Genomic DNA, 14,015 nt, shown 5'->3' on the forward strand with positions numbered 1-14,015 from the left:
AAGTCATTTAATTTAGTTTGGATGTGCTGAAATACATAAACAGTTCCCTATTATTTAGGGTGTTTCTCCATTCATTGCTAGTGATAACTAGTGGTTGTGATGCTCATAAATAAGGATTTGAGATTTTTGTCTTAGGATGCTGCAGCTACATACCATGAACATGGTAGTTTATTATCAATTGTTTTATGTACTTGGCTATTGCATACCGAATAGGCTGCTACTGATGTTCTTTTGCTTGTTGTTTGTCTCCTTCCTCAGGTTTCAGTAATAGAAAGATTCATGCAGAGCCCTTGATCACGTGAATATTGGTTGACTGCCACACTGGTAGTATCTATTAATGTCTATGGTATTTCAGCTTTATTATTTTCCTTCCTGTTTCATATTTACAACAACAAAACTAGACAAGGCAAATTCAATTATTTAGCTGGATAAAAGTATATGAAATAGTTTAGTAATTCCATTTGGGTTTGGATAGGAAATGATAAATCTAAAGAAAAATACTTGTAGAAGTAACATAACAGTTAGCACCTTTTCTAGAGTATAGCAGAGAGTCTTCAGGAATTACAAATGTTTCAAGAATTTCTGCTTATATTCTTTCAAATATCTTTATGCAGGGAAGAGAAAGGGTACTCTGTTAACCCCATGTTGTTTTTTTTTTTTACTGTTAGGCTCTTGCCAAAATTACAAGCAGCCAGCAAAACATACATCAGCTGCATGCTAGACTCCAACTAAAATTGGTGAATTAACTCCATCTTTGGTACTTTATAACTTGCAGTGAATTTAGTATTTAACTCCATTGCTCTACATCTGTTACTTAATGATACAGCATCTGTTGCAATACTCCTGATTCACCTGGTATGGCTGTGATTGGACTATTGGGAAGATGGGTGTTAATTATTTTATGCAAGTATTTTACTTCAATCTGCCTCCATTGGGCTTCTACGAAAACTTGTATTGGCAATGCTAATGACTAGCTGGCTGGTAAAGAAGTTATGTGCCAGCAAACCTTGTTCAAAATCTAATTGGGTATGTTAAACACAGGCACCATAATAATTCTCCTCAGTGATCAAATGCTTTGTGGATTTTCAGGTACATTAATTATCCAAATTCCCTGCCAAGCTAACTTCTGGTGAGCTCCCACGTTCCTCATAGTGTGCAAATGAAGGCAAGGAAGCTAGAGACAGTTTGTCAGAGTCACGTAAACTAATATCAAAGCTATACTGGAAAAACATTGCCCCCTTTTTTTTTTTAATTAAAAAAAAGCATGTAAACTGATGCATGCATGGTCCTGCGCCAGACTGTAGGTGAGAAGAGCAGAAGGCGGTGTCACAACAGGGCTGGGATGGGTAGGAGACATCACAACCCTCTGACAGCAGCATCACCTGCAGGGCACTCCCTCTCTGCAGAAAGAAACAGGATTTTAATTAATTTTTTTTTACCAGCACTGATCCAGGAAGCGCATTTTAGGGGAGACCTAAGGGTAGGGAAGAGCATTTTCACAGAAAAATCCCGCAAGCAGCTTTAGCTTGTGTGTTTTAATGCTGTTACTACCGATAAAACCATGTCTCTTTACATGTTTTTATCTGTGCTAACGCATTTAGCATACATGCCTATGCTGCACACGCACGGATCTATTGCCTCTTTATTACGAGGAGGAAATTAGCCGTTCCTGCGCAGAAGGCGCTCCCAACGCGTCCTTTGGGCGGATGCAGCCTCGCTGCAGCCGAGGCGGGGGGGGCAGTTAGGGCCGAGCCGGTTTTAAGCGCCAGGCCGGTGCTGGGCAACCCCGTCGCTCCCCCGGGCCCGGGAAGGCCTCGCCCGCCGCGGGCGCGGAGCTGAGGCGACGCGACGCGAGGCGGGGCGGGGCGGCTGGGCCGCTCCGCGCAGGCGCAGCGGGAGGGGCGGGTGAGTCAGCGGCGGCCGCTGGGCGTCGCGCCCGCCCGGCGGCCCCGAGGTCCCTCCGCACATCCGGGTGCCGAGGCCCCGCCCACCGCCGGCCTCCCGGCTACCGCCGCCGGGCCGGGCCTCTCCGATGCGAATCGCCGCCCGCTCGCCGGCCGCTGCCGTGCGGCGGGGAGCGGCCGGGCTCCGCGCGCGGTCGCCGCCATGATGCCGGCCCTGGCCGCCCAGCGGCGGGGCTGCCGTGGCCTCTACCGCCTGTACTTGCGGTGCCAGGCGGCGCCGCTCCCCCGCGCCTGCCACGGTGAGTCCCTCAGGGCCCGGCCCGCCGGCGGGCTGCTGGGAACCCCCCCCCCCCGCCTCCGCGGGCCGGGCCGGCGGACCCCGGTGGAGCCTCGCAGAGAGCTGTAACGAAGGTGTAGTCGAGCTGCGAGCTCGCGTGGGGGAAAGCGAGTGCCAGCGCTCGCAGGCGGCGGGTGGCAGCCGGCCGCGGGCGCCAGCAGGGGCGGGAAGGGATTCCTCTGGAGGCCGTGACGCTGCCCCCGGCTGCGGGGCGTCTCCGGGCTGGGGGCTGCCGTCCGAGTATCGGCCCGAAAAGGAAGGGGAACGCTCGAGTCGTTCAGTGCCGCGGTAGGCGAGGCGTGTGCGGACGTGCGTAATGCCTTGTCGCGGGTGTTTTCGCACGCCCTTCGTGGGCCCGCTGCCCTGTCAGCCCCACTCTTACGTAAGATTGATAGCGTCACGCCCGTGTCGGGGTTGAGGTTTGCAGTAATTCTGTGAAGCGAAGCGCGGCCTCGCAGGATTTTTGTGGGTCTGAGGAGCGAGCCCTGGCTTTTCCTTTGGGCCACAGGTCCCCTGAAATTTAAATTCTGACCGGCTTTTTCCCCCTTCATGTCATCACTTACGGTTGAATTGCAGCAAATACCCTTTCTCTTTAATGGTTTCTTTTGTATGTATGGATTAGTAGGAAAAACGTCCTCTAAACATGCTGATCAAGTTTCCCTTTTTCAGCTGCTCCGCTATCACCAAAGCTTAGGAAACAACAGTGCTCCTCTTGTGCCATATGTTTATTGTAGTGTTTTATGCCTCGTAATCAGTAAGCTGACTGAGCTGCGTTCAGTTGATTTTTCTGGGCTTTTGTCACGTTAGCAACAACTAATAGTAAGAGCTTATCTGACTTTTTTTGGTGAAAGTGGTCTTCTGTAAGTTTCGGTTTGCTGCATTGCAAAGGTGCAGATGCTTCGGTACTGTAGAGGACTAAAATAAAAGCAAAGCTGTTCAGACTCTTATGGAATACACAGTCATATAAAATACTTTCATTTTGTGAGAGGTGCGTTATTCATACATGATTAGTCATACTTTGTATGATTTGATTTACCAGCACTGCTTAATTTTTTTTTTTTAATTTATTTATTCTTTTAATGAGTGCTTTCCAAAACAGCCAGTTTGCATGTTGCATTTCTGGTTGGAGGAGTTATATACCCTCTCTACAGAAGTGTTTGTGCTGCCTAAAAAAAACTAGTTGCTAATACAGGTTGGTCTGTACTTCATACAACTCTACTTTTTGGCTAGTTTTTGAAATTGAAGATTGCCTACTCAGGGTGATTTCTCAGTACGCTTTTTACATACTTATCTTGTAATTTGTCTGTTGTAAATGTTGCAAAATTTAAGATTCTTCTGTATAAAATGTTTTATACAGCAACGTGTGCTTTTCTATGTAATTTCTGGAGCAAGTTGCTCTTAATGCATAATGCACACAGTTCAAATTTTCTTAATTGGTAGGCTGTGGTTTCTACAGAGTATACACAGAGTGAAATGAAATGGCAACACTGCCTAATAGTTCTGTAGTGGTCTGTATTTGTTCTTTTATCAGTACTTGTTTTTTAAAGATTTTGAGGCGGTATGACTAGAATGGGACTTAATGTGTCAGTAAGCCAATCTTATCAAATAGCTTTGTGTTTTGTTTTGTTTTTGTTTTTTTTTACCACGTTAAGATCATCTAGAGGTCTTTGGAAAAAGTGCATACCGGATTGTACGGGGAAAAAACCCTAATGTTAGAATAAAGTTTAAAAGTGGATGTTTGAAGGGAGGCAGTGAAAGCATGCTGTGTACTCCCATTTTGTAATTCCTAAACATGGGTAAAATAAGCATAAAGCAGTACTTAAAAGCTCACCTTCCATAACTTATGCTGGTATAGCTGGACCGCTTTCCCTTCTTTTTTCTTCCAAAATGGTTGCCTGAAATATCTTTTTTCCTTCCCCTGTTAGGATGGCAAGCTTCAATGAAAAGTGGGAGTCTGTCTTATATTCTGTCATGCAATCGTCTGCCTGTGCAGTTGATGAGTCAAGTGAGAGTTTATACCTCCAATGGTCAGAAAAAAGATCTTGGATCAGAAGATACAAATGGATCAACGCCTGAAGAAACCCTGCATAAAGTTGGAACAGGTAGTACTAAGCTAAAATAAAGAGTATTTATGTAAATGTGAAAACTTTGTATTTAACAATTGATAACTTTTTTTTGTCTCAATTATGTGCTATTACGGTTGCAGAATTCTTGGTGTTTTTTGCTTGTAGGCATCAATATATAAATTTCAAATGCATAAGTAGGGATGGATGTTGAAACTTATTTCTTTGTCATTCCAGTATTTAAAGTATTGAAGTTTAGAGTAATCAAATTTGAAGTGGTGATAATAAAATGTCGATGTCAGAAGGGATTGGGTGACTTAAGGGATAAGAAATGGAACGTATTACTTGGCTTTAACCACTTTGCTTGCTTACTTGGATTCTTTTTGTAGTATTGCAGGTTTGTTGTGTGAAATGAACTAGTGATAAAGATTGAATGAGTGTGAATACTGAGCACTGTGACTTTTCCAGGTCAGGCTATAGATGACTGGTAAAGAAGGTCGAGCTGTTTCACCTGCTAGAGCTTTCTAATCTGACTGGTGCCAGAACTGCAGCATTTGCATTGAACACTTGATACAATGGACATAACCTGACCCTCCTTGCTGTTCAATTTGATTGTCAGTCCTGTGCTAGTTAGGTGCTTGTGAAATTCACAACTGTCTTGTCCTTGCTCCATCATAGCGTCCTCTATTTTTTCTGCTTATTAAGTGTAGGACTGCACAGATATATGTTTGGAAGACTACCATGCTTAAAAGGTAACAAATGCATTTTAAAATGCTCTTCCTGTGTACTTTTGTCTGAAACTAAGTGGTCTGCTAAAAAAAATGTCTTTCTCTTAATTGTCAGGTTAGCAGGTATTTGTTCTTTCTTTAGTAACTTTTAAATTCCGGAGGCTTACAGCAGTCTTTAAAAGCTGGTAACTATGGCCAACTAAGAGTATTACTTTTCTGATGTTTTGAAGTACAAAAGTGGATCTTAAATGTTGTTCTGAGTGTAACGATTAGATATTGTTTCTTAAGTCTGTGATTGGATTTTAGAAGAGGATAATACTTAAGACCATTTATGTTTCTAGGAAAGTCTTAAGGTGAAGATGGTTGCTAGAGGGTAAGATTCTTGCAGAAGAATGTGTGCTTGAATACGGTGAAAGACTGTAGAGCCAGTTTTAGTTGTTGGTGTTTTCTGGGTTCTTAATGTGCAGTTACTGATGTTAAACAACAGACATGTGAAAACAGTCTAGTACTACTGCTTTCATGATTGCCTTAAGTTTATATAATTGTTGACTGTTATCAGAAGGGGTGTTTCTGCCTTCTCCTACCCCTGTCTGATTATTCCCTCTCTTGTGCTGGCATTAATTACGTTTAGGCCTCTTTTGTGAAAAAACTAATTGCTTGTTTTGCAGAAGTAGGGTAGAGGTAGGATGGATCAGTAAGCTGATCCTGCTCACTGTCTCTAGAATGGCTGGAGGAGAGATGCTGCCCTCTGTGGCAGTGCAGCCTTGAGTCATAGTAAGCCTTGAGTGGAACTGTGCTGTGTGGGCGCCATGACACTTACCTTTTGTTGAGAGTGGGGTCTCACATATGCAAGTGTATATGGAAACTGCAGCCTAGAGATATTGTGCATAGATGAACAATCACTTTGAAGTTTATTTTGCAATTCATGTTGTTATATGCATGCTTCATAAAGGGGGGGTATTTTCTGGGGCCTAGTGGGTAGAATGTTCTTATGTATTATGGACATATTACTACTGTTTATTTAAAAAAGCATGAGATTTTGATAGAATTCTGAACAGGTAACATACTACTTGTAAAGATTGCCATACTTTTCCAGAAACTTAAATATTTAGCAAATAACGGATATCTTTTGGACCTCCATTTCTTTGTCAGTGAACTTGGGAAATGCTGTTGTGATACTGAAAATATTAACGTATTCATCTTGAAAGTTCTATCATATCAACTGCTGCTAGTCTGAAAAACAGTAATTGTGAATTCAAGTATTCTGTATTTTTTTTTTTCTCACTGATGCACTGTGATTTTGTCCATTCTCTAGGCTGAGGTAGTAAACTTTAAAAGGGTACTTGATGTACATAGATCTCTATGCATATATATAAATATTGATACATCTGTGCCCTTTTCTCCCCCCTCTGAAATCTTATGACTCAATCTTTTGTTAAATAGTGTTGGTGATTTTTCTTTTAATGACATAAATGGTTGCATGCAGTTTCTGAAAAGCAGCTACTGCTCAGTTTTTGCTAAGCAATCTTAGCTGAAGTTTTTTTATCATGACTATTGATAGATTGGCTGCCGGATGTTCTAAACCATGTAATAAAAGAAAGGAAAGGAACAGCAAAGGTTTTTTTTTCCTCGTCCGTTTTCAAGTCAATAACGGATAGGGGTGACTGTTTTAGGAATGCTAGTTATTTGTGGTCCAGCCTTATTTTTTGTTTAATAAGATCAGTTTCATAAATTTATAAGTGTTATTTTTCCAAGAAGGTATACTTGGATTGTTATTAGCCTTAGTCCTCTGTCGTTGTTAGGGCAATAACTAATTGCCTGATGAAAAGACAGTTATGTAGTTCAAGCTTCAAGAATATCTGACCTTTGACTAATTTGAATAGCATGTTAAGCTAGGAGTATCTCATTAATTAACACAAACCTGCTTGAAAAATCTTCACTTTTTTGATGTATCACTTTCAATACGGTCAGTTTTAATTTTGTTAATGACTGTGGATGTGTGGCAAACCTCCCATGTTAGAGAGTATTAGGGCACAAAAGAGTGGGTGTGTTGGTTTGACGTGTTAGTATCATAAAGTTTTTGTTCTGAAAGCTATGTCGAGATGTGTGAGGTAAGGATGCAATATTTGTGTTTTCAAGGAGTACTTCTGATTTCTAAGTAGAAATCTCACTGAAATTACTAGAATTTATTATTTTCCAAATATTAAGATTCACTTAACAGTACTGTAAATTGTATTTTATTAGCTTTTTCTTGAGTCATATCCTCAAATTTCAAAACTAGCTAAAATACTTTTTCATTCTAGCTCCAGCTTGTGACACGAGAGTTGTGGATTTTAGTTTAAATATTCTGTATTTTAAGGAGCTTGCTTTTTGTATGTGAAAAAGCTTCAGTCCCTTAAAATTGAATTACAGCTTGAAAGCTCTATGAGACTGGGCTGATCAGCAGCCATAAGCTATATAGGATTCATTATATTTACTAATCTAAAATTTTGTATAAGACTTGCCCCACACTGTAAGTGCACTGTTAAAATATTTTTTAAAAATTCAGGATTCTCTTTGAAGTATGTTGCAAGTTGGTGCTCTTCTGCTAGCTGCTAGGAGTTTATTGATAAGTGCTATATTAAATGTCTTTTTTTGTACTGTTTCTGTCTTTTGAGAGTTTTAAATGTTGGAAATCTAGCAAAAATGTTTTTTTAATTGTTAGGGTGGAAAGCAACATTAAGATATATTCTTAATTTGTTATGTAAACCAAACTCTATACTAAAAAGAAAAGTAGGTACTTCCATATTTACAGTGAGCTTTATTTTTATTTTACAGGACAAGATACGACCAATGCAGGTCAAAAGCAGTCTTTCCTTAAAGAGCCAATCCAAGTAAAAGGTAAAGAAATACTTCCTGTATTGAAACTCTACTGTTGTCTGCTGCTAGTAGGCAAAAAAGATAGGTGTAAGGAGTGGTTCCTCTTCAATAGTGTAACAAGTTATGTGAATAACATTTTAAAACACACTTGTATGTCAGCTTTGTTTGGTATGCAGTTGTTTGAAAATGACTCCCAAAAAATCAAATGTAGCAATGTTCCTTCTAATTACTCACTCCTCTATGTCTGTTTTTAATTGTTTCATTTAAGCTGATGAGTTTGTCAGGAAAAGACTAATTTGTTTTCTCATCTGTTACCACAGTCAATCCTCCTTGCATGTTTTTAGGCATGTCCATTCACCATCTCAGACTTAATGTGGCTAAGCTGAATACTTGATCTTCCCCTGTTCCTTGTTCTAAGTCTTCATCTGTTCCTTCTTATTGCTAAGTTAATCTAATCAGTGTTGCTTCTAAATATATTGAGACCGCATGAACTGCCTAATCTGAATCCTGTAATGTTCCCATTTGTGCCTGTAGTAATGGTGGGTTGACCTTGGCTGGATGGGACCTCAGCTGGGCAGGGGAGAGAAAATATAATGAAAGGCTTGTGGGTAGAGATAAGGACAGGGAGAGATCATTCACCAACTACTATCACAGGCAAAACAGACTCGACTTGGGGAAGTTAGTTTTATTCATTACCAATCAAATCAGAGTAGGGTAATTAGAAATAAAAACTAAATCTTAAAACACCTTCCCCCACCCCTTCCTTCTTCCCGGGCTTAACTTTGCTCCTGATTTTCTCTACCTCCTCCCCCCCAGCAGCACAGGGGGATGGGGAATGGGGGTTGTGGTCAGTCCATCACACGTTGTGTCTGCTGCTCCTTCCTCCTCAGGGGCAGGACTCCTCACACTCTTCCCCTGCTCCAGCTTGGGGTCCCTCCTACAACAGACAGTTCTCCATGAACAACTTCAACATGAGTCCTTCCCACAGGCTGCAGTCCTTCACGAACTGCTCCAGCACGGGTCCCTTCTACGGGGTGCATTCATTCAGGCACACACTGCTCCAGCGTGGGTCCCCCATGGGGTCACAAGTCCTGCCACAAAACCTGCTCCAGCGTGGGGTCTCTCCACGGGTCTGCAGGTCCTGCCAGGAGCCTGCTCCAGCATGGGCTTCCCACGGGGTCACAGCCTTCTTTGGGCATCCACCTGCTCCAGTGTGGGGTCCTCCCCGGCTGCAGGTGGAGATCTGCTCCACCGTGGAGCTCCGTGGGCTGCAGGGGGACAGCCTGCCTCACCAGGGTCTTCACCACGGGCTGCAGGGGAATCTCTGCTCCAGTGCCTGGAGCATCTCCTCCCCTCCTTCTTCACTGACCTTGGTGTCTGCAGGGTTGTTGCTCTCACATATTTTTACTCCTCTCTCCAGCTGAAGTTTCTGTTGAGCAGCAACTTTTTCCCTTCTTAAATCTGTTATCCCAGAGGTGCTACCACTATCACTGATGGGCTCGGCCTTGGCCAGCGGCAGGTCCGTCTTGGAGCCGGCTGGCGTTGGCTCCATCGGACATGGGGGAAGCTTCTAGCAGCTTCTCACAGAAGCCGCCCCTGTAGCCCCCCTGCTACCAAAACCTTGCCATGGAAACCCAATACAAGTAAATACATCCTTTTGTCTTTAGTTACGTTGTTTAAAAACATAAGTGGATAAAATAAAGGCGTAACTTTCTTTCATGTTTTTAATTTATCATGACTTGATTTAATTCCATCTTCACTCTGGTAGTTTCTATTTTGTTATTGTGGGAATTACGCTATTAAAAACTTCTGTGCTTTTGATCACTCCTAGCCTTCTATGTATGGAAAGAACTTTATTAAAATAAAACCTGCCATTTCTCTTTAAAGTCTGTTAAAAAAAAAAAAATAATCTCTGGAGTGAAAGTGACTCAGCAGGCTATAAACTGTATCAAAATTCCTTCCTGTCTTTCCCCAGATTTAAATTTGAAACCTCAAATAATAATACTTGTTAGTAACAAGGTGAGATCAGGGTCTCTGTATGTGTATTTTCTGTACACTTTTGTCTACATCCTTTATATCAATTTCTTTGGGTCTGTTGTCATTTAGTGTACCTATGCAGAGGGAACATATGAGGTCCATAGGAGAAATCAGATAGACTGTGAAATTATTGTAAAAATAGATACATCTTGCCTCTGTAGATTATAGATGCACAAGCAAGAATGTTTATATTAAAGAATTTGATAGTGTCTAGAAAGTAAATTTTAGTCTTCAGATGCTGCTGTGACTTATAAACTTATTGATCCAAGTATTACTAAGACAATAACATTCTAAAAGTATCACTAGTCTTAAAAATTTGTGCTATTTAAAGTGTTTTATTTACATCATCTTTTATTGGGCTTTGTCCTTCTCTTGGAAATACTAAATGGATTCCTCCCCCCCCCCCATTTATTGCCAATTTTATGCAGTTATTTGAACTAAGGGTAGGATTGTTGAGATATTCTGCAACGTACAATTGGTTATAGTATTTTATTTTAGTGAAATTTACCTGTGTTTCGGAAAGATGGATTAGTAAGTGTTTGATAAATCACAAGTTATCTTTTACTAAGGTTAATACACTTTGGATATATATCTGTTTTAAATAAGAAAAGATGGGACACATTCTTCTTGTTTAAAAATGTTCATCCTGTTCTAACTTTAGTGAGTGATAGACTGTTTTTAGGAAAGCTCTAATTTTTTTGTCACCTTCGCTCAGGAGCATTGTGGGATGAATATGATTACTCAAGTACTTAAAAAAATCATTTAAATTCAGACTGGATGACAGAAATCATATTATGGTAAATATCTAGTGTTAGTATCTTTCTGTAAGTATCCTGTGACTTAAGGAGAAGTTCTGGACTAACTATAGAAATCACATCAATCCTATGGTATGCAGGAAGTTTGTGTGTCTTCATGTGAAGATATAAGTCTTCTCACCTGCAGAATTTGGGCTTTTTGTGTTCAGTTGTGTTGTTGAATGTTATATCCTTCAGCAGTTGTAGCTCTTCTTCCAATAAGCATAATGTTTTTAATGGAAGTGAGTGTGTAGTGCCTTACATTTGAAAATAAGATGAAGTTGTGAGTGTATAGACAAGCAGGAAATAATGGCATAAACTTAAAATTCCATTTATCCTTTTTCTGAATACATGTGGTATTCTTTTCCTTGTGCATGAAAATCTGATGTGATAGGAGTACGTCTTCTAGACATAGAAAACAATGTAAAGAATGCGTATTTTTAATTGTTATAGATGCCCAATATTAAGTGTGCTAATTTTGAAAGTAATAGTTGAGAAAAACAAAGTATACAGTCTGTCTCAGTTCTCTTTATGGTCTGCCAAGGTCAAAAATCTTATCTCTAGAAGATGGAATTGGTTAAGTATTGGAAAAAAAAGAAATGTAAGTTTTCTATCTCACTGACAAGCATTATTTTTCAGATCTCCACTTAGAGGTATCATGATACGACACTAGATTGAATTACCTTTTGAAGTTTCTACTGTAGTCTCCACGAGTGATGTGATCTGCTTATCTATTTCTCTTTTTAAGTGAAAGCAGTCCTTAAAAAAAGAGAGTATGGACCAAAATACACACAGAATAACTTCATCACTGGAGTCAGAGCAATAAATGAGTTTTGTCTTAAATCCAGGTATGATGGGTTTGAGTTGAAATTTAAATTGTGAATATTTGTTTGTTCGACTTCACAAAAGTAATTGTGATTGTAGAGTAATTTTGCATGGCAACTTTTTCTAAATGCTTTTGTGGTATACATAACCATAAGTGACTGAAGTTCTTATTTACTTAGTGTTACAGTGGATTAGAAACTTGCACTTAGTTTGCATGTTTCTGTAGTTGCTTCTTGAAGTAATTTATTTGTACTTACATGGCCATAAATGTAGTTGGGGGGTGTCCACCTCTAAAGCAGCTAGTTACAGGGGGGAAAGACAACTCTTGTTTCAGCATTTTGGGGTCATGATGGTTTCATGTGAACATCTCTAAAAGATCAGTGCAAGCTTCATGTTATGTAATGTACTGTCTGTTATATCTGTAATTTGGAATAAAATATAATCTGGTTTCTTGTAACCTAACTATTGTTACTTGATTCATATTTACTGCCATTCACTATGTGCCATGCCTGCCAGCAGGTCTTACTGAGTATCACTATAGTTGAGGTGTCTGTCAGATTTATGCACATTATGTGTGTGACCCATATTAAATCTAAAGGCTTAGCAGCTTTGTTTATAATTTACTATGCTGTCACTGTACCTCCCCTGTTTTTACATATAGTGTATGTCATCAGACTTGGTCTTTGCTGAAAATCCAGTGACAAATTGTGCTTAGTCCTCTGCCATATTTTTATCATAAGTGGCTTGTCATGCAGAGAAATAACTAGCTAAAGTTTTGCTGGATTGACCAAGAGAGGAGGGGAGGAAGAAAAAAGGACTAGATAATTGGGTGGGCTAAAAATGAAATGTTCTGTTGTATTTTAAAAAATAAAATAAGAAAAAAACCCCCCCGATGCTTCTCAATGTAGATGCCCTAATGTGTAGCTCAGCATAGGAAACTTATATGTTCCCCCAAATAGTTTTGTTATCTCCAACCTTTTATAGCTTGTGCTGGGTATGTAGGTTTTGAAGTTAAATTTCTTAATTTTTCATGTCATGTGACTTCTGATTTCTGTTTAGAAATGTTAAGCTGTGAAACCTCTTGTTTAGCACTTGTGCATGTTATTAATTACATGCAGATCATTCATTGGATGTTTTATTATTTAATGTTTTATTACTTTGTCTTCCATCTGTAGTATTTCATGGTGTGAGGATATGATTTGGACTTTTGAGTGTGGAAACCACAGTGGTTTTTCAATAGCATCCAAGAGAACGCTTGCTTCATGTTGTGTATATGTTCTGTTTGTCTCAAGTAAACAACTTCAGTTTTTTGTACTGCAAATTAATAATATTAAAATTGTGGAAGACATACAAGTAAAATTAGAATAATATGAACTGTTTCTTGCACTAAACTGTTTGTCCACTTTCCTTAGCGATTTAGACCAGCTGAGAAAAATTAAACGACGAAGCCCTCATGATGACACCGAGACTTTCACTGTGTACCTGAGATCGGATGTAGAGGCAAAGTAAGAACATTTTTATGAAGGAAAATGTTTGGATCATTTAAAATGGATTATATGAGAGAGAGAGGGGAAAAAAAACCCCATTACAGTGTGAAAGGTTTACAATGTGAAAGGGCAGTAATGTTTTCCATTTTATATCTGAACACATTTTATACCCTCATCATTGTAGTAATTACATGGTCTGTATAAAATTGGAGGGTGTTTCATGTGTCCAAAGATTAAGTGCTGTCCTCAGCCCCCTCTTGCCCAGCTTTTTATTCTGTAAAGTAGTCTGCATGGCTTCTTATCAGAAAGAATGATGTGATGTTCTGCTTTTAGGAAAGGCATTTGTAATGTAGTCAAACTGAAAAGAAGTTGCATAAATAGAACCATTGTTAAGTTACTTTTACTCTGTGCAGGTCTCTTGAAGTTTGGGGTAGTCCAGAGGCTCTTGCTAGAGAAAGAAAACGACGTAAAGAGGCAGAGATCAAGTACAGAGAAAGTGAGTATAGAGTTTTCAAATACCTTCAGATGTAAACAACGAAGTATGATTGTTAGAAATCCACTAGATGGTGTGTTACTTCATTGAGAGCCTACGAATTTGGAATTGGCAATTACTGATAAGGTTTTATAGCATAATATTAGAGTAACACATTACTATCTATGCAGATATAGTCTGTTACTATCTTACAGTTTATCATCTAGTTGATATAGCAAGAATATACATTCAGTTGAGATCTATAGTCATACTTTGATTTTTGGGGGGCTTTGAGTTTTTTTATTAGAATTCACATCTTCAATGGGTTTGGATTTTTTTTTTTAATTGAGAAATTTGAAAAGACTTAAAACCAATCCAAACCTTGATACCATACTGTTACTCATTTATTTTTCCTCTGAGATGAATTCAGCTTACCTTTGTGCTTCAGAAGGGGCGGGGGGGGAACACCCCCAAATTGTCTTTTTGCTTAAAATTATTGTTGTCGTCCT

At 39.8% G+C, this 14,015-nt stretch overlaps 1 protein-coding gene across 2 annotated transcripts in view; it reads left to right on the forward strand.

Moving 5' to 3' along the window:
• The first annotated feature begins 1,965 nt into the window (after positions 1-1,965).
• The window catches only part of SLC30A9 (solute carrier family 30 member 9), a 39,817-nt gene continuing 27,767 nt past the window's right edge, over positions 1,966-14,015 (forward strand). The window contains exons 1-6 of one of the 2 annotated variants that reach the window (XR_012650050.1): positions 1,966-2,203; positions 4,167-4,343; positions 7,850-7,912; positions 11,471-11,570; positions 12,960-13,052; positions 13,448-13,530. Coding sequence is in view for 1 of the 2 variants with exons in the window: in XM_075025050.1 (XP_074881151.1) it covers positions 2,107-2,203; positions 4,167-4,343; positions 7,850-7,912; positions 11,471-11,570; positions 12,960-13,052; positions 13,448-13,530 (613 nt within the window). In the remaining variant the exon portion in view is untranslated. The remainder of the gene's footprint in view (positions 2,204-4,166; positions 4,344-7,849; positions 7,913-11,470; positions 11,571-12,959; positions 13,053-13,447; positions 13,531-14,015) is intronic. The other variant, XM_075025050.1, reaches the window with a different exon arrangement.

The sequence above is a fragment of the Buteo buteo genome, chromosome 1, assembly GCF_964188355.1.
Source record: "Buteo buteo chromosome 1, bButBut1.hap1.1, whole genome shotgun sequence".
NCBI lineage: Eukaryota > Metazoa > Chordata > Aves > Accipitriformes > Accipitridae > Buteo > Buteo buteo.